This window comes from Dreissena polymorpha, chromosome 3, assembly GCF_020536995.1.
Source record: "Dreissena polymorpha isolate Duluth1 chromosome 3, UMN_Dpol_1.0, whole genome shotgun sequence".
Lineage (NCBI taxonomy): Eukaryota > Metazoa > Mollusca > Bivalvia > Myida > Dreissenidae > Dreissena > Dreissena polymorpha.
The window spans coordinates 136,154,322-136,176,248 of NC_068357.1; the positions used below are offsets into that span (position 1 = coordinate 136,154,322).

General features: G+C 33.4%; 1 protein-coding gene across 1 annotated transcript; it reads left to right on the top strand.

The window, feature by feature from the left end:
• Positions 1-304: 304 nt before the first annotated feature.
• On the top strand, positions 305-19,826 carry LOC127874326 (calcium uptake protein 3, mitochondrial-like). Its single transcript, XM_052418573.1, has 4 exons — positions 305-441; positions 15,240-15,348; positions 17,182-17,339; positions 18,146-19,826. The coding sequence occupies exons 2-4, from the start codon at positions 15,279-15,281 to the stop codon at positions 18,209-18,211; spliced, it is 294 nt and encodes a 97-aa protein (XP_052274533.1). The 5' UTR covers positions 305-441; positions 15,240-15,278; the 3' UTR covers positions 18,212-19,826.
• The last annotated feature ends 2,101 nt before the right edge of the window (positions 19,827-21,927 follow it).

Consider the following 21,927-nt stretch of genomic DNA (forward strand, 5'->3'; position numbering starts at 1 on the left):
CGAACTCATTTGGAAGAATGATTTCATAAATTTGAAAATGCAGCATACCACCATACGTATATTAGATTGCTAAACAATTTACTTAGTTGCATAATATACGACGAATATCTATATGGTTTATGTTACGAATGTTTAAACCTTCCGTATCGATTGACATGTACATCACATACTGTTTCATGTAAAGTTTAATTTCTAAAAATATATATTGCTGTACAGAAAAAGGAAATTTTGAAAAACTACTATTTTTAAAACTTCTCTAAGCGTTCTTTAAAAAGCTTAATACTAATTATGGGGATCAGTGTGTAGCAATAGTACGGATAGGAATCTTAAACCATCGGATATTTATTATTCACAGGATAGTATTAGCAGCATATTTGGTGACAATACAACTCACAGAGGGAAGAGAATTGGTGAAACATTGGACGACATAATTAATGGAAGGTATGTCGCTATTTTGAACTGTTATATCAAATTAATTGTACTTTACGTACGAGCAAACCTTCATTTAATGTCAAGGAGCTTACCTGAAAAGGTAATAATAATATATATAAATATGTATTTAATAATGTCGTCTTAATAAAGATGTTTTCATTATGACATCTTTAAGTTGAATATAACTAAATGTACATAATTTTAACTTCCTGCACACGACGGATTATGTTTCATGAACAAATACACGGACCTGATTCGTGTGGGTATTCTTCGGGAATTTATTTTCAGAAAACACGCTTTTTATAAATCTATGGCTATGCTGACGAGTGTAAGGTTCGGTTTACCGCAAGCAATATACGATCGTGTATTTGCTCAAAACAAACAACACATGTGTAACACACACGTCTTAGTATTAACATAAAAAACGTTAAACTTTCTATTTAAGACTGTTTGTACTGTCTTTAACGTTTTAATAAATAGCGTGTGATTATATAGATAAGATATGCGTGTTAAAGGGCCAATTAAGTAAAGGCTATCTGCGAACACAATTTATCTTTGTAATCTAACGGAGGACCAATCAATCAGACATTGTCGGAATAATTTATACCCGTCGGTTGATTATGAATTGTGGATGCTATTTGAATTTCAATATATTCTCATAAACCATGATGTATTTCATGTTTAAAAGTGTTACGTTTGCATAACCAATGTATAATATCAACAACACAATGAAAACAAACAAATTGGTAAATATAAAGGAGATTCATATCTTTAACGTCGCTTGCCTAACTTCCTTTCTGTACGCATCTGAAAAGCATGTATTTCAAATGATTTTTAAGTTGTGAAGGTTATATTATTAGATATTGATTATATTTAAAGTATATTGTTATATGGTTAAACCTATCATTGAACGAAAACAATTGTATTCATGCTTACTCATACCATGGTTGTGTTACAATGTGTATTTCGAATAATATTAATAAAAGAAACATTGCTGCGTACATGGTCTAAGTTGTACTTTGTGATGATTGTTGTTAAGCGTTGGTCAGTGGTCCATTTAAATCAACGTGGTTGCCAAAACGCCTAAGCATATTTCGTGTGAAACGCAAATCTAGCATATCAAATTTATTATGCAGTATTTACAGTGAATACATTCAACAATTTCTCGATCAGATTGGGAAAACCAGCACGTACATAACCATAAACACTCTTCTGTAGTTAATAATATTAATTGTTTTAAGTTGACTGTACCAAGGTATAATTTGTGTTAGTGAAAAATCTTTATGACATCTAGCCAACACAACCCAAAAACATTTTTCAAATGGCAAAAAGGTTCAAAGATCTACCATTTATAGAAGTGTGCTACCACAGCAAGCATTGTTTGAATCGCCATAATTTAGCCTGCTGCGTTCTCGGTATGTTGGTACATCATAGCGTGATTTGGATGCGTACGACGTATGTTCTGTAGCACGAACGGAGCTGTGGTCAACTGAAGAGTCAGACCTGGAGACCGTGGGTCTTGATGGACTTCCTTTCTTTGCATAATTACTCAACTTATTACAATATTGCGATCCTGAACTAGCGCCTTCTGTTGAATAATTGTTATGCGGAAAACGGTCTTGCAAAACGGAAAGACCACTTTTTTTCGAATAACTGCTCTGATCCCGGTACTGCGACCCTTCACAGACGTCAGTCAAGGTATTTCCAATTCTAGTTCCATTGTGTGATGACCGCTTATCAAAGAAATTATTGATAGAATCTTGCGATTAACATATTTGCGATGGTTTAAGGTCCATTCCCAAATTAAATAACAACCTCCCACAGAAGTTTACGCGTCCTTATATACATCAAACTTGAATCACAATCTATACAATCTACTCTATATTGTAAGTTTAGTAGTAAAATTAGATTCTCTGAAAACGAAAATTGATAAATAGGCGTTGTAGATTGCTTAAGTTTAGGTACTGTTTTAAAATTTCGCCAGTGAACAGGCAATAGAAAAATTGGCATTAAATATAAACTGTTAAATTAATAATAAGTACACGCGTATAGATTCTCATTTTGAATGATACATTTCTATATGAAGAAATATGATATTTAAATTTTAAAAGATCGGCGATAAATAAAGCAATTCGTGCAAATAATTATCAGTATTTTATTTAGCAGAATGGAAGGAATTTGTAACTTGATTTATTTTCTCAATGTTTCGTAACCGTATTTTAACTTCGATCAATATGTCGACTAATATGTCAGTTATGACGTCATAGCGGATTACATTACGGTAGCGGGTAAAATTGTCACGAGACAGATTAAATTAAATACAGGTGTATCATATACAGCAAAGAAGTGAGGAATGAAACTTACAAGTGTCGGCTAAATATAAATTTAACTCTTCAATCCAATTGTTAATCTTCACTATGGATTTTTTTTAAATTACGACAGCTTTGTTTTTAAATTAAATATCACTGAAAGGATCTTTTCCTAATTTTTAAAGCACGACTGTTTAAATGCAATGAGTAATACACGTATCCGATTCGTTTGCGTATTCGTTGGGTTTAATTTTCAGAAAACACGTTCTATATAGATACTATTTAAATTGCAACAAAGTCTTAGTATATGGTAAAGTTTGCCAAACCAATAAATGATAATGTATATTAACATTACCGTTTATTAAATTGGCAGCAAAATCGTCTTCTAGATATTAACTTTGCATTATTTAAACATTCCAGTTGAAACAATTGTATTGTACACTGCTTTTTTATAAGTATCGTGTCATTATATAGATATGATATTTATATTTAAGAGCGACAGTGCAAATGAAGTAGAAGATCTCTTTAAGTGAATCGATCGACTGTGAACAAAAATTAAGATAACCCTATTTTATATAATAGGGGTGGGGTCACAATGATTCAGAAAATAGCAGCAATTCGATATGCGACGATCAATCAACATGATCTACATAAATATGATACTGTGTGAAATTAAGGAAAGATCTAAAACAAATACAGCCATTCTGTTTTGGTCCCTCGTCTTCCTGCGCCTCTAGGCTTGTCAAACATAAAATAATCAGCCTAACCCAGTTGTCTACCTTGTGTTTTTAAAACACTATATACGTTTGTGGTCGTAGAAAAAACAACAACATTAAATGCAAAACAAAATGCTGTGGGGTGTAATCTTCTTCTGTAAAGTTTGTTTTTTTCATTAGCGATTGTTTTGCTTATCTATGTTCGGTTGTCTATGAGTAACTCAAATTGTATTTCAACTGCTGTTGTTTTTTTCATAAGAACGAGAAGACGCGTTGTCTTACCCCATATGTATGATATAACAAAAATAAAACTAAAGAATACGCTTTTTGAATTTGTATTCAATAAATATGTGTATTTTTGTGTATTAAAGTGCCATGAAAACAGTACAATCAATCCCCTTTAACTTTTAAAACTATATCACAGTTGACGATGTATCACAGACGATCGACAAGAATCTTTAAGGCTAAAATTTGATTATTTGAAAAAAGTTATGTAATGAAAACAGTGCAATTTAAGTTGATATGGCACGTATTATTCAACTGTTAGACATTTCATATCAGCATTCATCACTGTCGTTGTCATAGTTGTCGGAGTTATCACTATGTGTGTAGTTGTCATCCGAATTGCTGTCATCATACCTTGTTGAAATCGGAACAATCTGGTAATGGTCCCTGTCGTCATGTTCCTGGTACCATTCTCCCCTGGGTTTCCGCGGACAATAATCGACAGCCCACCGTTTCTCGTAGTACGCCTCGCTTCCGGCATACTTTCCCCGACATTGATGGGTACAGTGAGACACATCCCAATCAAATCGAGCTCCTTAAAGACACAAAAACGTCGGTTGTTCGTTGTAATCCACTTTCCGTCTTGGTTTACTACGGTTATTGCAGGTATTGAGTAAATTCTGCATCTGCCAATATATTTCATATTTAATGTTATGTCTTTCAGAAATATATGAATAACACTTGATAGAGAAATAATATGATTTTGAGTCGCAGTCATATAATACATCCTTATACTAGTTTAAATATACTTGATTACCAAATTAAAATGTGTTTTTGCACAGTTTATAACTACATGAAAGCGATAATATGTGATATTATTGCTTTTCTTTAAAACATATATAACGCTGATGAATAATAAATCTTGAATACAAGTTATGGGGAGGTAATACCAGAAAATAAACGAAACCAGAGTTGTAATTAATTGAAAATACTTTACTGGTGTACACAAGACCAATTTGCTGTGCAGATTAGTAATATCGACACAGAGACACATTTTTGTTTATACCAACAATACTAGTTAGAGGCGTCTATCAATGCTATTCGATGTTCAAAAACAATAATGAACGATTGTGTATTGTAGTGAGGTTTTAACAAAGTAAATAAACTTGAGCAAAAGTAGATTTGACAGAATTGTATAATTAGTATTAATAATAACTTAGAGAGAAAATATTTCGACATACCAAAATAATACCAATCTATATATGTGAATGTGTCAACAATACCTGATTGTGTAATTTGTATGTAAAAACACTAAGTAGAAACAAGTTCAAAACCGCACAATCGCTTTTTAATTTACATTAATAAGGGCTGGTTTGGTGGACATGTGAAATTTGATTGCTAGAAATATATTTGGCCACAACGCTTTATTAAAACGAATGCAAAATTACCTGTAAAAAGCTAATCGAAGATTGAACTCACTTGAATTGTGTAAATACATGTAACTATGAGATTAACACACCATATGAATATAATTTGATTTATTTCATAACTATCAATGCACAAACATTTTAAAATTTATAAAACTAGTATCCTAGTTTTATCCTATCCTACAACTATCATCAACTGTATCACCCAACAATGCAATGTTATACTTTTAACATTCTAATGTCAAATTAATATGAACAACACTATTAATATCATTCTTCAATGGCATTTCTGTTTCAAAGCATTCAATTTTTATTCAATGGCCAGACCAATTGAATGACCAGATACAAGCTGTCGTTATTGATTGAATCATTCGAATCACGGTATCCCTTGTTATCGTGTTTAATTGTACAGTTGGAACCTATATTATCTGTTGTAACCCAGGAACATTCTCTCCTCTTCCTGAACATGTTGTTAGATGCACCTGCCTAGCTGTTCGATGTTCCATGTATTTCCTTCAAATATATTGCAAATTTTAAAAATGTTTTTTTCTATATGTCATGATACCGAAATAGATCATTCACACCTTTAAGCGTTTTCATACGAAATACAGAATGTATGTCTAATCCCCATACGTGCTTAAACTCGCCGATGTATTTTTATTATTTCTTCTGTAGCACCCTAGCACTATGGTCCTCAAAACAGTCAAAACGTGTAGATCTATTTGTTTGCAGAACCAAAGGAATTTGTGCATTTTGCAGCTCCTAACAGTTTCGTAAGCAATCTTTCACTCCGATCAATGTTTCGATCAGTATAGGCCGACATTGTCATTAGAAAGTCCTAAGTTGATATGCATCAAAACCCGTTATGAGGAAGTAAAGTATGAAATATAATAGTGTCGAATAAATAAATATGTTTATAGTACGACAACTTTCAAGTTGAATATTACTAAATGTACCGAATTTTCACTTACTGCACACGACGGATTATGTTTCATGAATAAATACACGTACCTGATTCGTGTGGGTATTCTTTGGGAATTTATTTCCAGAAAACACGCTTTTTTATAAAAACTATTGACATTCTAGCGAAATCTCTGTATGAGGTTCGGTTTACCGCAAGCAATATATGATCGTGTATTTTTCAAAACAACCAACATTATTATTATTATACCGGATTTATATAGCGCCCTTTCCATGCAAGAGTGCACGTTCAAAGACGCTTTACATAAGAAAATTTGACGTATCGCGGATACGAATACATTTTGCAACACTGTTTCAAAAGAAATCGATCAAAACTACTTAATAATACTATAAAACTACTCTCTTATACTACAAGTACTACGTAAAAACATGCACAGTAACCCTAGATTAGAAAGATCAACAAGACACTATAAAACTACCCTATTTGTATAGCTATAAGACAATTAATGAAACAATAAAATCTAAAACTTTAACAATAAGTTCTTCGTAAAACAACAAAAAAACATGCACAGTAACCATAGATTTGAAAGATCGGCAAGACAAACCAGAGACAAAACAGAGACAGAGACAAGGGTAACGTCAGGATACCATTACCACGAGTCCACAAACCCCCAAAGGAATAATTATGCTTCCTTTAAAAGGGTAAATTCAAGTTCATGCTGATTGAGACAAGGGTAACGATAAGATACCATTACCACGAGTCCACAAACCCTCAAAGGAATAATAATGCTTCCTTTAAAAGGGTTAATTCAAGTTCATGATGATTGAGATTTTATATAATGAATTAAATAAACCACTGCTTATATTGCATAAGATTGGAGGAAGAGGTGAGTTTTAAGTGCCTTTTTAAAATGATTTCAGTGTTAAAGAACCTCAAATGTTTGATGGAAGTGAGTTCCAGAGTTTGGGAGCAGCGAACATGAAACTTCGCTCCCCGTATGATACGGATTTAATCTTCGTTGGAATCACTTTTGAAATCGCTTCGTTCTTTTATCTTAAGTTTCGCCTTGGTTCGTAGACTTCAAGTAGGTTTTTCAGATATACAGGCGATTGTCCATTAAAGGCTTTGAACGCATTGGTAAGTATTTTGAAGTGGATTCTTTTTAACACTGGGAACCAGTGTAATTCTTTTAGGATCGGTGTTATGTGACTTTAGCGGAATGTTCTTGTGATAACACGCGCCGTAGTGTTTTGAACATTTTGTAGTTTCTTGATAGCTGATGTTTGTGTTTCATACAGCAGTGCATTGAAATAGTCTAACCGAGACGTGTCAAGTGAATTATCTAATGATTTTGTGGCATTTGGTGTAAGATATTGCCTGATGTGACCTATTTGCCTAATCTTACCGAAACATGATCTACTTATAGCATTAATATGGTGTTCCATGTTCATTCTTGAATCAAACCAAGCACCGAGATTTCGAACGTATGTGTAACACAAACTTCTTCTTAGTATTAACGTTAAAATCGTTAAAAGTTCAATTTGAAACTGTTTGCACTGTATTAAAAGTTTTAATAAATAGCGATAAGATATGCGGGTTAAATGGCAAATTAAGTAAATGCTCTATTTACGTTATTCGACTACAAATACAATTTAAACGCTAGCTATTTTTAATAACGGGGGACAAATCTAACAGAAACCAACGTCAGAGTAATGTATACCCGACAGTTGATCATGAATCATGGATGTCATTTGAATTTCAATATATTCTTAGAAACCATGATGCATTTAATGCTTAAATGTATGTGACGTTCGCATAACCGATGTACATGTATAGTATCAACAACACGAGGAAAATAACCAAGTCGGTAAATATTTAGGAGTTTCATATATTTTACATCGCTTGCCTAACTTCCTTTCTGTACGCATCTGAAACACGGTGATAGGGTGACTATTACCACAACTATTCCGCTGATCGTCGACATTTTATACTTCTAACAAAAGTTCCGTTTCCTTCTGTCAAAAAATGACAGCACACTTTTTGGCGAGTTCAGAAATCAATGAAAAAAACGAGAAAAGAAGGTAAGTTGGTACTAAAATATTCCATCGAACGAAGTATATATTTAACATCTAATTGCCGTTTACCGCATCAAATTTAAGCTGGTATTAACTTAAAAATAGTGAAAACAGTTTGAGGATGTCGTATAAGAAGTGACTTTCATGACGCGAAAAATCTTATTTTTGCAGATTGTTAACCCTTTAAATGAAAAATTTGTTTTGTTAAACGCTATTTTATAGTAGAAGAATCAATTAACAACACATTAGGGCATGCTTTATTAAATATAATAAATATATATATATATATATATATATATATATATATATATATATATATATATATATATATATATATATATATATATATATATATATATATATATGTGATTTTTACATTTACACGTGTGAGCAAGCAACACTGACACTATAGAAATATGAACACCGCTCAACAGTGTACGTAAAAGCATCGCATCTTTATGATTCTTTGGCACCGCTTTATTCTGATCTTTTTTCTTTCAGAAGGAAGAGACGTTCACATTGATGTTTAAACAAGCCAAAGAACCAGAAAAGGAGACTTTTTCCTCCTGGTGCTGAAGATGATACCAGCGCATCTCCATGCGACCCTCAACCGGCATGTACCAGTTCGACGTCTGTCATAGAGACACCTAATGATCAGTGCCGCTCAGCACACAATCTTGTAAATGCTCCACAAAAACGAAAACCAAAGAAGCAAGGTCATCAAGAAAGAAATTATTTCAAACAGGCAGTTCAGAAAACATGACTGAAAAAGTGACACAGCTTTAACAAGGTTTTCCTAAAAAAATTCACTCGGCTGTACTTTCCGCTGACAAATATTGCTCTGCTATTGTTTTTGGATACTTTCAGGTGGTAATGATTGTATTTTACCACAACAATAGATGAATTGAAAACATGAGACGTAAATATGTGCCCTCCACGTACTGGAAAGCAAGACAATCGATCCCGGTGAAGCTTTTCTGTGCAAGCATTCCACCAGTTTCAAAATCACTTCTGGATCATGTAACTTAGATAAATGGAAGATTATCGTAAATAATTTCAGCTCACGATGGCTCGTTCTAGCACATCCTTTAAAACCATGTACTGAAGTTAGCGGTGCCACGAATTTCAGTGACACGGACTATAAATACCATGTTTATAATCAGTGTTGCGCGGTGCATCGATATTTATGTAAGTGATGTATGTTTTCACCAAAACACCAACAAATTAGGTCGTTAACAGATATCGAAACAAACAGGTATGTCACATCAGGTCTGACACATGGATACTCATCTGATTATTGATTTTTTTCACAGGTAAGAATGGTGTCGATCGCGACTCGACTTTTTGTAAGTTATCTTAAATATTTCACGACTGGTAAACGTTTAAATAGACGACATATTGGTTCAGAAATTCGATGGAGTGCTTCGCAAGTGGCAATCATTTTGCAGTGTCTTAAAATAAAATATTTTGTCATCCGGTTACCTTTTATTGCTTCGTCCGGCATTTTTGGGGCGATTGCTTTTTGCAATTCGCCCCATAGGTAACATAATTTACGTACAACGACGAAAGTAGTCCGTTACTGCATTTAACCACTTTGCATCCAGATTCTGCTTTCGCAAACAAAATAGTTCCGATGAGCGCGTTCCATCCATGGCAACGTTTTTTCACTGTGGTATTAGCACCCGAGTAACAAGCAGTCCTCATGAAAGGTGTATACAGCGACGAAATATCGGTTCAATACTGAACTATCTACACTTAACCGATAGAGCGCATTTATGTTCTTTTGTTTTTTATGAATAACAATTGAAATTACATGATTTATAGAAACCTTATGACAACGTTTGTCTTCACGAAATCTCATACATGTGATACATATAACACTTAGAGTAAAAACCTAGGTCACCAGTTCAAATGACTATATTCAACATTGATTACACAGACGTTTCGCAGTTATGAATGGCGCAATGACTTGTTTTAAAAAGAAGAATTTACTTTTAACCTGGATAGCTAAATCATATATTATGTTGACAGCCTGTCACCCTCCCTTAATTCCATCTGTTTTATTCAACTAAGGTGATTGGTTGGCATCACGGTGTATAGTGTTTATACGACCACACCATTTTAGCAAAATCGCCCCCTCTGTACTTTCAGTACTTTGATTCTTTTCGTCATAAGGATACGGAGCTTTTGTCAGAAGTATAACATTTCGACGGTGAGCAAAATAGTTGTAGTAATCGCCTTATCACCGTGAGAAAAGCATGCATTTCAAATGATTTTTAAGTTGTGAAGGTAATATATTTACATATTGATTATATTTAAATTATCTTGTTTTATGGTTAAACTTCGCATTAAACGAAAACAATTGTATGCATGCTTAAAGGGGCCGTCCAACAGATTTTTGCATGTATTGAAGCTTGTCATAAAATGCTTTAAATGCTTTATATTGATAAATTTAAACATTTGAAATGAAAATCTCCTGTAAAAAAAGAAAGAATACAATTTAAAAAAGGAAAAAAATAGACCTCAACAGGGCTCGAACCGCTAATCCCTAAATTCCTGGAGTCCTAGACTAAAAAGCCTCCCGCCTGGACCACTCGACCATCGACGCTTATGTTTGGAACGGATGTATTTTATAGCAATATTAGCAATCCTCGCAGTTTCCCAAAATATCGTTTCGCGTTGATACGACGCTTTATCCGTTGGAAGGCCCCTTTAAAGTGTATTTCGAATAGTTGTTATAATATAAAACTAACAAACATTGCTGTGTACATAGTATAAGTTTTACTTTGTTATGATTGTTGTTAAGCGTTGGTCAGTGGTCCATTTAAATCTATGTGATTGCCAAAACGCCTAAGCATAATTTTTATTCAAAATCAGATAAAAATCATAATCGATTATCAAATCAAACATACATAATCGATTATAAATTTTTAAATATTCAAAACAATTTCACAGAGTATTGCCATATTCAGCTGAATGTATCAAGCTCTACAAACAGCACAAAAAAATTAAATATATTGCGACAACATAATTTCATTTAACTTTTTGTGTTAAAAAATGAGATTCGTATCGCAATAAACGGGTGATATGTTAACAAATATCAACAAAGGGAAGTGCTTTAAACTGTGTAATAATTTTTTTTTCCAACACAATTTATTTCTAGATTGCATATACAATTATGAACAATAACACAAGCATGTAATACAATCAGGAAAGCACAGAATAGCATATGTAATACATCTAAGGTTAGCTATCTAAGTCATGAAATTTTGTGTTGAAAAAACAATTATGGCATATAGATGAACAAAGACCAATTCGAGTGTGTATAGATCAACATGGATGTTTCAATTGAACTATCAGATGAAATAAATTAACACAGATGCTAATCACTGACTGCTACATCAATTTTTTGGAAAGAGAATCATTAACCGCTGACTTTCTCATCTAACAACGATTTATCAATTTTATTTGATCATCATGACATCACAAGTTAAAATGCTAAAATATTCTCAACACATTTACTATAACCCTGATTTAACAGAAGTGCATAATTCTGTGTCAACTAAAAACTTAAAAAATTAAATTGGCTAAGTCATTCTAATATGATAAGATTAACTCTTATGGACAGTCTTGTTGCAATACATCCTGTGTCAAGGCCCTGCTGGGGGGCATCTATCTCCGACCAGGGAGCTCTTTACTTTTGCATGTTATTCCTTATTCAATAGACTGAAAATATTGTTGTTACTGTAAGTCAGTTTTTTATTTCCTTTTTTTATTGAATATATTAAGTTCATCATCTGAATTGTTACTGTAGTAATCTTATCATTTTATCTGCAACATTATTATACTTTAATATGGTTTTAACAATTAATTCTTTAAAAAGTCCACAGAGATAAAGGTATTATTACGTTTATCCTGTCACCAGGTTTTTAGAATATATGTTCACATTTCTATATGTAGATGTTTGTTGCTAGTATTCTAGCTATTCTGCTGTTAAATGAATAGTACCAGCTCTACTCATCCAATGCCAGTGTCTGTGTCGGCGTAAAGCTCTGGTAGATCATCTCCCTGCTCCCTCATCCCAATATCCTTGTTAGAACTACAAGTATTTAATTTAAACTTCCCACCTGTATTTGACTAAGTTCCAAAATTCTGACCTGCAATTTAGTAGAAATATGCAACTTGTCGTTAGAAAATTGGTTCAAATGTACGTGTAACATCTTTATATCACTGTTTCTGCTGCAGATATTCCATTGAAACTTCACACCTGTGTTCAGGGTCATTATATGAGGTCACTGACCAAAATCCATATCACTGACCTGCAATTAAGCAGAATTGTACCCCACGTCCAGTTAAGGTTGTGCTTGTTCATATAGAAGTTTGTATTCAATTGCATATCTCAAACTACTGCAGATATTCAATTGAAACTTCACACATGTCTTAAGGATCATCAAGCAAGGTCACTCACAAAGGCCCATTAATTACTCTCACCTGATTTTTAGCAGAAGTATGCTCCTTTTGTATTTAGAAAATTATGATAACTTTTGCATTCAACAACTGCGTATTTACAAGAGAACAAAAGATATTGAAATCAAACTTAACATGTTTGTTCAGGGTCTTTATTAACAGTCACTGACCTATTTCTAAATTTTTGACCGGCCTTTAGGCAGGATTATGTCCCCATATATACGGGACAGTCAGGTTAAGATTTGTGTGCAAGTTGAAATCCATGTTTTTTATGCAAGAAGTGCATATCTCTGATACTACTCAATATATTGGATTTGAACTAAATACATGTATGTTGGGGGTCATCATGTTAGGTAACTGACCAAAAGCCAACAACTGTAGCTTCAATTGAGCAGAATTATGCCCCTTGTACTTTTTGTACATAAAATATTCAGGTAAGGATTTGCATTGCAATGACTCCTATCTGTCGTTGAAATGCAGGCCAAGCATTGGGTTGCATTTGGGGCCAGTTGGCCCAAGGTCAAGGTCACTTTTGCTAAAAAAGAAACACAATTTACCCCCAATGACATCAGTATTAAGGATGATGATATTGTGATAAAATATGATTTGTAGGTTGATACCAAGCAGATCTAGCAATGGATTGCAATTGTGACCAATTGTGTCAAGGCTATTGTTACTTAAAATAGATAAATGGTTTCTGATCAATAATTTGAGTTTGGATGGAGGTATTGTGTGAGAATTTGTGTAAAGGTAGCTTACATACAGACCTTACTTTCAAACATGTTTAAATTAACTAAACAAATTGGTATATTGGTTAAAATATGTTGTTGTTTTTGGCTTGGTCACATTTCTTTTTTAAATTTATAAATGTTCTGGGTTTTTTTCTTATAATAAATTAACTAGAACTAAGGATATTCAATTTCTAATATGGGTCTTAATATCAGTTTACTGTCATAAAATGTACATGCTACAATCAAAGCAGAGGAGTCTCAGAGGAGACAAGAGTTAGTGTCTTGTCTTGTGACATATCTTGTTTATGTTATTTTTCATTGGAGCATTTTCTTTTATTCCCATCTCCATTCTTATTTAAAACACACAAATTAATTATTTATTCGATAAGGCAAACCCATATTGTAAGGGCATTTTTTTGTATCATTAGGCTATTTTGTATCATTATTTAGTATTCTATGCACCTTGGTATCCTCTCCCATATAAAGTGCACATGATCCATCCAATGTGTGTGGTTGTTTGTCATTAGTTTTTTCCAAATGTTGCATCAAACAGTGTGGAATCCTCTCTGTTAATTACTATGAATTGCATATCACAAAAATTAATATCCATACATGGCACGTCACAAACATAAATTAATGTCCATACATAGTACAAGTCAAACATTTATTTTCAAGAATAGCACATCATAAACACAATTGCCCATTTATCCTACATCTCAAACGTGAATGTCTGTAAGTGGCATTTTATAAGCACTAATGTCCAGCACATCACAATCCAGTTTGAAGTGTTTCTCCTAATATTTGTTTAATGTTTGTGTCCAAGATCATTGTCAGGTGATGTCAACATTGAGGTGGATGTGCATTATGCTTGGTTTCTTTATTACTTTTATTTTTGTTTCTGTTGTGAAAACTGTTCACACTTATCTCACACCTAGACATTGTGTGGCTAGGACAACTATCATTAAATGTACTTCATTTACATCTGTCAGTTAAGTAAAATGTATTTCATGTGTCATACGTAAGTTATCAACGTGTTGCATGTAGCATCTACATACTACAAACATGAATGTCATTAAAATATATATGAGACAATACAAGCTTGTTTTTCAGATAGAACATGTGGTTAATAATTTAACATCAATGGTTTTCTTCAAGTGAATAGTAATTGTTTGGATAAATTAATGTCGACAATAAATAATATAAAAAAAATGTTTTTCTTTGACTGTTTCTTACATAAACAAGAAAAACCAAATAATTTTGCGGAAAATCTCTTTCCTGATAAGCCTGTGCTGACTGCACAGGCTAATCTGGGAAGACTGTTTACACACATGCATTAAGTCTCTATGACAGTTAACACACATGCATTAAGCCTCTATGACTGTTTACACACATGCATTAAGCCTCTATTGCAGACTGCACAGGCTAATCTAGGACGATTGTTCACTCACATGCATTAAACCTCTATTGCAGACTGCACAGGCTAATCTGGGACGACTGTTTACACACATGCATTAAGCCTCTATGACTGTTTACACACATGCATTAAGCCTCTATTGCAGACTGCACAGGCTAATCTGGGACGACTGTTAACACACATGCATTAAGCCTCTATGACTGTTTACACACATGCATTAAGCCTCTATTGCAGACTGCACAGGCTAATCTGGGACGACTGTTTACACAAATGCATTAAGCCTCTATTGCAGACTGCACAGGCTAATCTGGGACGACTGTTTACACACATGCATTAAGCCTGTATTGCTGACTGCACAGGCTAATCTGGGACGACTGTTTACACACATGCATTAAGCCTCTGTTGCAGACTGCACAGGCTAACTTGGGACGACTGTTTACACACATGCATTAAGCCTCTTTCCAAGATGGAGGCTCATTTAATAACCAACAAGAGGATAATGAGTACTTTTCCCATTTCAGGGCATCACGTTTGAGGAATTCTGGGAGTTTTCTCAGTTCATGAACAACTTGGACGATTTCACCATTGCAATGAACATGTACACCTACGCTGAGCAACCCGTCTCCAAAGGTGCTTTACAATGCTTGTGCATGCTTATGTTGTTTGATGGTTTAGACAGGGATTGAAAATAACGTTTTACAATTGTTTGCTCACACTTGAAACCATCTTTAGTATTTTAGTTGCCCAGCTAAAGGCCAAAAAGTCCAGTACCATGTAGTGTCAAATGTAATTAATACTATCTTTAAATAAAATAATAAATAACTGAAAAACAATATTGCTAACATGACACACTTTCTGTGTAGTATGTTTTAATGTGAGTCCCTGTTGAATCATTTCATTGGCCTCGATAAATGAATATTATTAAACTAATTATAAATCCACAGTTGCCAAGTTGTATTAAATGTTTAATTGCACTGAATTGTTTCAAGCTTTAAAAAAGCTACTGGCCCGGTCAAAATCTACTGGCCCCTGGCTCAAGGGCAACCACTTATTTCCATCCCTGCTTAAGGTCATGTTTAGCCTGACAAATACTCCTGCAAGCTTGTATTATGTGATGATTCTGTTACATTTGGCCTGACACAAACTTCTGCAAGCTTGTTTTGTGTGATGATTTAGGTAACATTTTGACTGACAATTACTTTTGCAAGCTTGTATTGTTTGATACTTTTACATGTCTCCTTTGCCCTATGAATACTCCTGCAAGCTTGTGTTGTTTGGTGATCTAGGTCACATTTGGGCTGAAAAATACTCATTAAGCTTATACATGTATTGTGTGGTGCTTTAGGTGACACTATGCCTGACAAATACTCCTTCAAGCTTGTACTGTGTGGTGTTTTAGATCACATGTCAACAAAAGGATACTCTTGCAAGCTTATGTTGTGTGATGTATTTGGACTGACACATGTTCCTGCAGGCTTTTGTTTTTGATCCTATATATGACATTTGGACCCGCAAATGATCCTGCAATCTTGTATTGTGTGATGCTTAAGGTCACATTTGGACCGACAAAGAATTATGTAAGCTTGTATTGTGTGATGCTTTAGGTCACATTTGGACTGACGAAGAATTCTGTACATTAAGCTTGTATTGTGTGATGCTTAAGGTCACATTTGGACTGACGAAGAATTCTGTAAGCTTGTATTGTGTGATGCTTTAGGTCACATTTGGATTGACGAAGAATTCTGAAAGCTTGTATTGTGTGATGCTTTAGGTAACATTTGGATTTGGAAATGAGCTTGTGAACTCTAATGGATTATACAGACTTTTCCAATAAATCTATATTTTGGATCAAATTCCCAGATTTTCAAAGACCTGTATTTCCTATATTTTTTAATATTTCTGAAATTCGTCCTATATTTTTGCCAAATATCGATTACATACCTAAAATGTATCCATGAAAAGAAAAGAGGTGTTCTTGCTTATGTTTTTGCATACCATCCAGAAATTGTTTGATCATTTCTGAGTTAACAATATATTTATTTGAATGTGATCAGAAAAACATTAATTTAATTCCATACCCATTTGAAAAATGTCTACCTTAAAAAAATGATGTTTTAAATGTAACAACTGTCTCCATACCTCAAAGGTCAAGGTGAAACTTAAAGGTCAAAGGTTAAATTTTGCGAAAAATTTTAATTCATCATTCATTATGCTAATTAAATATTATTTACCTCAAAGGCTCACCATTTAGACAAGATGTGACTCCTTTGGCAAAGGTCATGCTAAACGTCGAGGCAAAACATGTGGATGGTGGAGCTGGTTAAATAATTACATGCATTATTAAAAATTGGCCACACATGTTGCCAACAGGCATCTTGTATATACAACTAGTTCACTTATAATATAAACATAGTTGTGCATGCCCTGCAATTTAAATTGCATTGTAATTGTGTGACTTCACAGAGGAGTTCCAGAGAGCTGTGCTGACCTGTATTGGCTCCCCCCTGAAACCCCACATTGTGGACACACTGTTCAACATCCTCGACGTTGACGGAGACCAGCACCTCAGCTACAAAGACTTCATATCCATCATGAAGGACCGCAAGTACCGAGGCAACAGGGTATGATCCCATATCTCTTTCACACTCATAAGCACAGTGAAAAAAGGGCTTTATGCAACCAGCATAAAAACCAGAACAGCCTGAAAGTAACCCGCAGACTGTACAGGTTTTATGCTGTTTGCTGCTCATCCGTATCTGAGGGTTGTTAATGAAGCCTCTAAAAGTTGAATTTAGTAAGAAATGTCTTAAATTTATTTGTTTTTTAAATGGACAACAGCTTCTCAAAATGCGTATCGAAGAGATAAATGATTAAAAGTTGTGGGTATTTAGTTCGTGTTGATTTAAAGCTGGAAACAGGTGTATTTCTCTAAGCAGTAGTGGTAAAGGAGGTTTAATGATTGTGCTTGGACCATAAATGTTTTGGTGAATTAATAATGTTTTAAGGAGACATGTTAATGGTTCAATGGGTTCATTCCTTCCATAATTGTAATAATTATCTCGCACCAGTTGGCATGGAGAAATATTTGTTGTGCTGGGAAGATGGATAAAGGCCGCTGGAAGTATGAGGGAATGCAATAACTGGGGCAGCAGGATAGGGTTAAGGGTTTGTGACACCCACTACATTGTTACATGCATCCATTTTTATTTCACCATATGTTTATGAATAGATTAGGGTTACAGGATGAAAATATTTTGTGTCTCTTAGTACTGATAAACCAACCTGCACAGGAGGTTATCTTATGACATAATATGCCTAAAATACTGTAAATCATATAAACGAACAGACATAAAAGCATGCAATTACGCAACAATGATAAAACCATTATGTATAACTTATATGGATGGTGATATGGATGATATTTCAGTCTCACATGCAGCCGATGCCTCATACCTTGGATGCCTTCAAGAGTTGTGTCAAGTCCTACATTTGAATATATCACATGCTCCATCCACTTGGGCCTGTGTAATCAAAAAGTCTTGGTTGTAACCACCTGGTACATGTTTAATTGATAGCCTTCCTTGGCCGCGGATCTGTCTTTTTTAATACATTGAGTATGTTTGCATAAAAAGAAGAATAGTATTTGAACAAAGGGTTGTTCGGTTTGACTGTGTAGAATAGTTAATCTGTATTGTGTGAAGATCTATGATACTTCTTGGCAAGGTGCATACGGGAACTTAATTCATGTTTCAATTGTGCTTTGGGTATTTGAACTAAATGTTGGTATTAACATTTGACTGATTAGCATAATTTTTGTTTTATAAATAGTAAGAGCTCTGATATGCTTGACAACGCCCTTATGACAGGATAATTTAATTAGAATGATTTTGTATAATTTATGGTGTATCATCATATTTTGTTGCCTACTCTAGTACAACTAAGAATATACATATTAAAACATGTCTGATGTTAATAAGTAAAGGAAGTTCCTGTTTATAAGGAATTCACACAATGCACTTGGCAATTTGCTTGTTCACTATCTTAAGTAAATCAACTTTAAAAAAAGATTTAATGTAGAAAAATAACATCATTTTATAACTGAAAATATAATATATCATGTTAACATCTAATAATTACGAATTCTAAATTCTAATTTAGAATACTTCAGGCATTTAAAGGGACCTTTTCACGATTTGGTAAATTGACAAAATTGAAAAAAGTTGTTTCAGATTCGCAAATTTTCGTTTTAGTTATGATATTTGTGAGGAAACAGTAATACTGAACATTTACCATGGTCTAATATAGCCATTATATGCATCTTTTGGCGATTTAAAAACCTGAAAATTATAAAGTGTTGCAACGCGAAATGATTGAATAATTTGGAGAGTTATGTTGTTGTCGTTTCATTTTTTGAAACTACGAAGATTGCTTATATAAAGTATAAAATACGTCGCCCATATATAATTGGCAGGATGGCCGAGCGGTCTAATTGGTATTTACTCCAGGATTCCGGGGGTCACTGGTTCGAGCCTTGCTGCGTGCTAATTTTTTGTCCTTTTTAAGCTCGACTATTATATATGAAAAATATATAGTGGAGCTATCCTACTCACCCCGGCGTCTGCGTGACCGTCTGCGTTAGCGTCTGCGTTAGCGTGCAAATGTTAAAGTTTTCGTACTACCCCAATTATTTACATTGTCCCTTGACATATTGCTTTTATATTTTGCATACGTGTTTACCAACATCACCCCAACCTATAAACAAGAGCAGACAACTCTATCAAGTATTTTGTCATAATTATTGCCCCTTTTATACTTAGAATATGCATATTATTGATAAATCTATGTTAAAGTTTGCGTACTACCCTAAATATTTCCTATATCCTTTAACAAATTGCTTTTATATGTTAAATACTTGTTTACCAACATGAACCCAACCTATAAACAAGAGCAGACCACTGTATCAAGCATTTTGACATAATTATGGCCCCTTTTTTCACTTAGATAATTGAACATTTTGCTTAAATTGCCATAACTTCTTTATTTTTGATCACATTTTATTATTACTTTGACAAAACAACACTTACCTGAATACCACAATGGATTTCACCCAAACACCCCACCCCACATTATACCCCCCTCTCACTCCCCCATTTTTTTTAAACATCATCTAATTAATTACCACACCCCACATTATACCCCCCTCTCACCCCCTACCCCTCCCCAATTTTTTTATTTTTTTTTTATTTTTGAAAGATCGTCTAATAAATTATTGAATATGAACATTTTCCCCATGATGGCTTACGTTTTACTGTCAAGCATCCGAATAGTCGAGCGCGCTGTCCTCTGACAGCTCTTGTTAAATTTTATTCTTGATTTTTTACTGGAGCTTTTTAGATCCAATGTTTACATTTATAGATATAAAGCATTTAATGACAAACTTCAAAACATGCCAAAATCTGTGAAAAGGCCCCCTTAATTTAGTGTGTGCACATTAGTGGTGGTTACAAACAGATCAAAAATATTTATGACTTGTAAATCAGTACTTCTTTGTTTCTTTTATATCATTCTAATCATTTAATGTTGTTTCCCTCTAGATTAAAAAAACATGTATACTATTGTTTACCTTCATGTGTTTTTATTTATAAATATTGTTTATAATATTCCCAATAGTGCAATTTTAGCATATAATGTTTTTTCGGTAATTTCCATAAAAGATAGTGAATAATTATTGCTATTTTGTTCAAGTTATGTGATTATATTTATTTATGGTACTTTATATTTACTTAAAACAGCTGCGCTTGCATACTTAATTTGAAATTGTTGTTGTGAGTTAAATTATTTGTTAAATTTGACTACTGGTAGCAATATAGTTGTGAACACATGTTGTATATATTTCAAATATATTTAGTAGAGATGCACTTCATTTCTTGTGATTTAAATGTAAAAAAGCCTTAGTGGCAATAAATATCAAATGTATTTTTATTACACTTACGCACAACTATTATATGTTTAAGAAAGGCTTTAAGTAATGATTATGTTAGAATAGGCTAGATGTGTCACTAATGTTTGGTAGGAATATACACACTTAAAAAAGTTGACTTACTCCCGAGGTATTGCTAGGCCGTTACCCCACCCATTCCGTTATACAAAGCGTAACGTACACAAACGCTCGTTATTAAATTAAAATGCTTATTATTAAAATAACTTGTTATTCACACTATGCATAAACATCATATTTATGTACTTCAACCGATGTCTATTGCTTAACTTACGTTTTTGTCATTGTATTTGTATAATATTGTTGTTAACGCTTGCATCTCATTCATTCATTAAATCCGCCATTTCATATAACGCTCATTGGTAGATATTTTTACTTTAACGGTCGTCACGTGTCGTTGACGTCACGGCCGAAAAAGTATAAATAGCGGTTTCAAAAATAAAAAAGTTTCAGTTTGGAATATTTATTTGAAAAGTTAACACCCGGTCAAGATAAATTATTTAACATTTTTATTAAACAAGAAACATAACTACAGAATAAGATGCAGGCCTGGATATTTTATTGTTGATTGCATATGATATTTATGAATATATGCTTTTGTTGTAATAGAATTGATAAGGAAACTGAAAATGAAAGTAAAAGTAGAAATTTTGAATTAACTCTTTGTTTTTATTTTGTTATACGGCATAACACATTGGTGTCAAAAGTAAAGGATAGTCAAAATTCGGGAATAGGGAAAATTTGCTAAATTTGTGGAAATGTCAATGAAAGCCCTGGTTAGCAGGGATTATGAATTTTCCACAAGTAAAAAGAAACACATAGAAAATTGTTCATTTTTTATAATACAATATATTTCAAATGCAGAAATTTAACTGGCACCACTTTGGAAATTTTCCTCATCAGTAACTGAAAAAAGAAAAATATATGATTGAATTTTTTCTAAGATGGATATGTCAGTAAATTTTTTAAGGTAAATGACAGTGATATTTTAATCAGTTAGTTAGAAACTGTTGCAAGGAAATTTTTTATTGCTATTTTGTGTTCACATATTAAATTTTTTAAATGGATCAAGATACATCAACTGCTGATAGGTCAGATAATTTAGAAACAGATTGTAGCTCTAGAGTAGAAGAGAAATTGTTTGATATGTCAAATCAAATGTACTCAATTTCGAATACAATTAAAAGTTTAAATGATACATTACAAAAGAG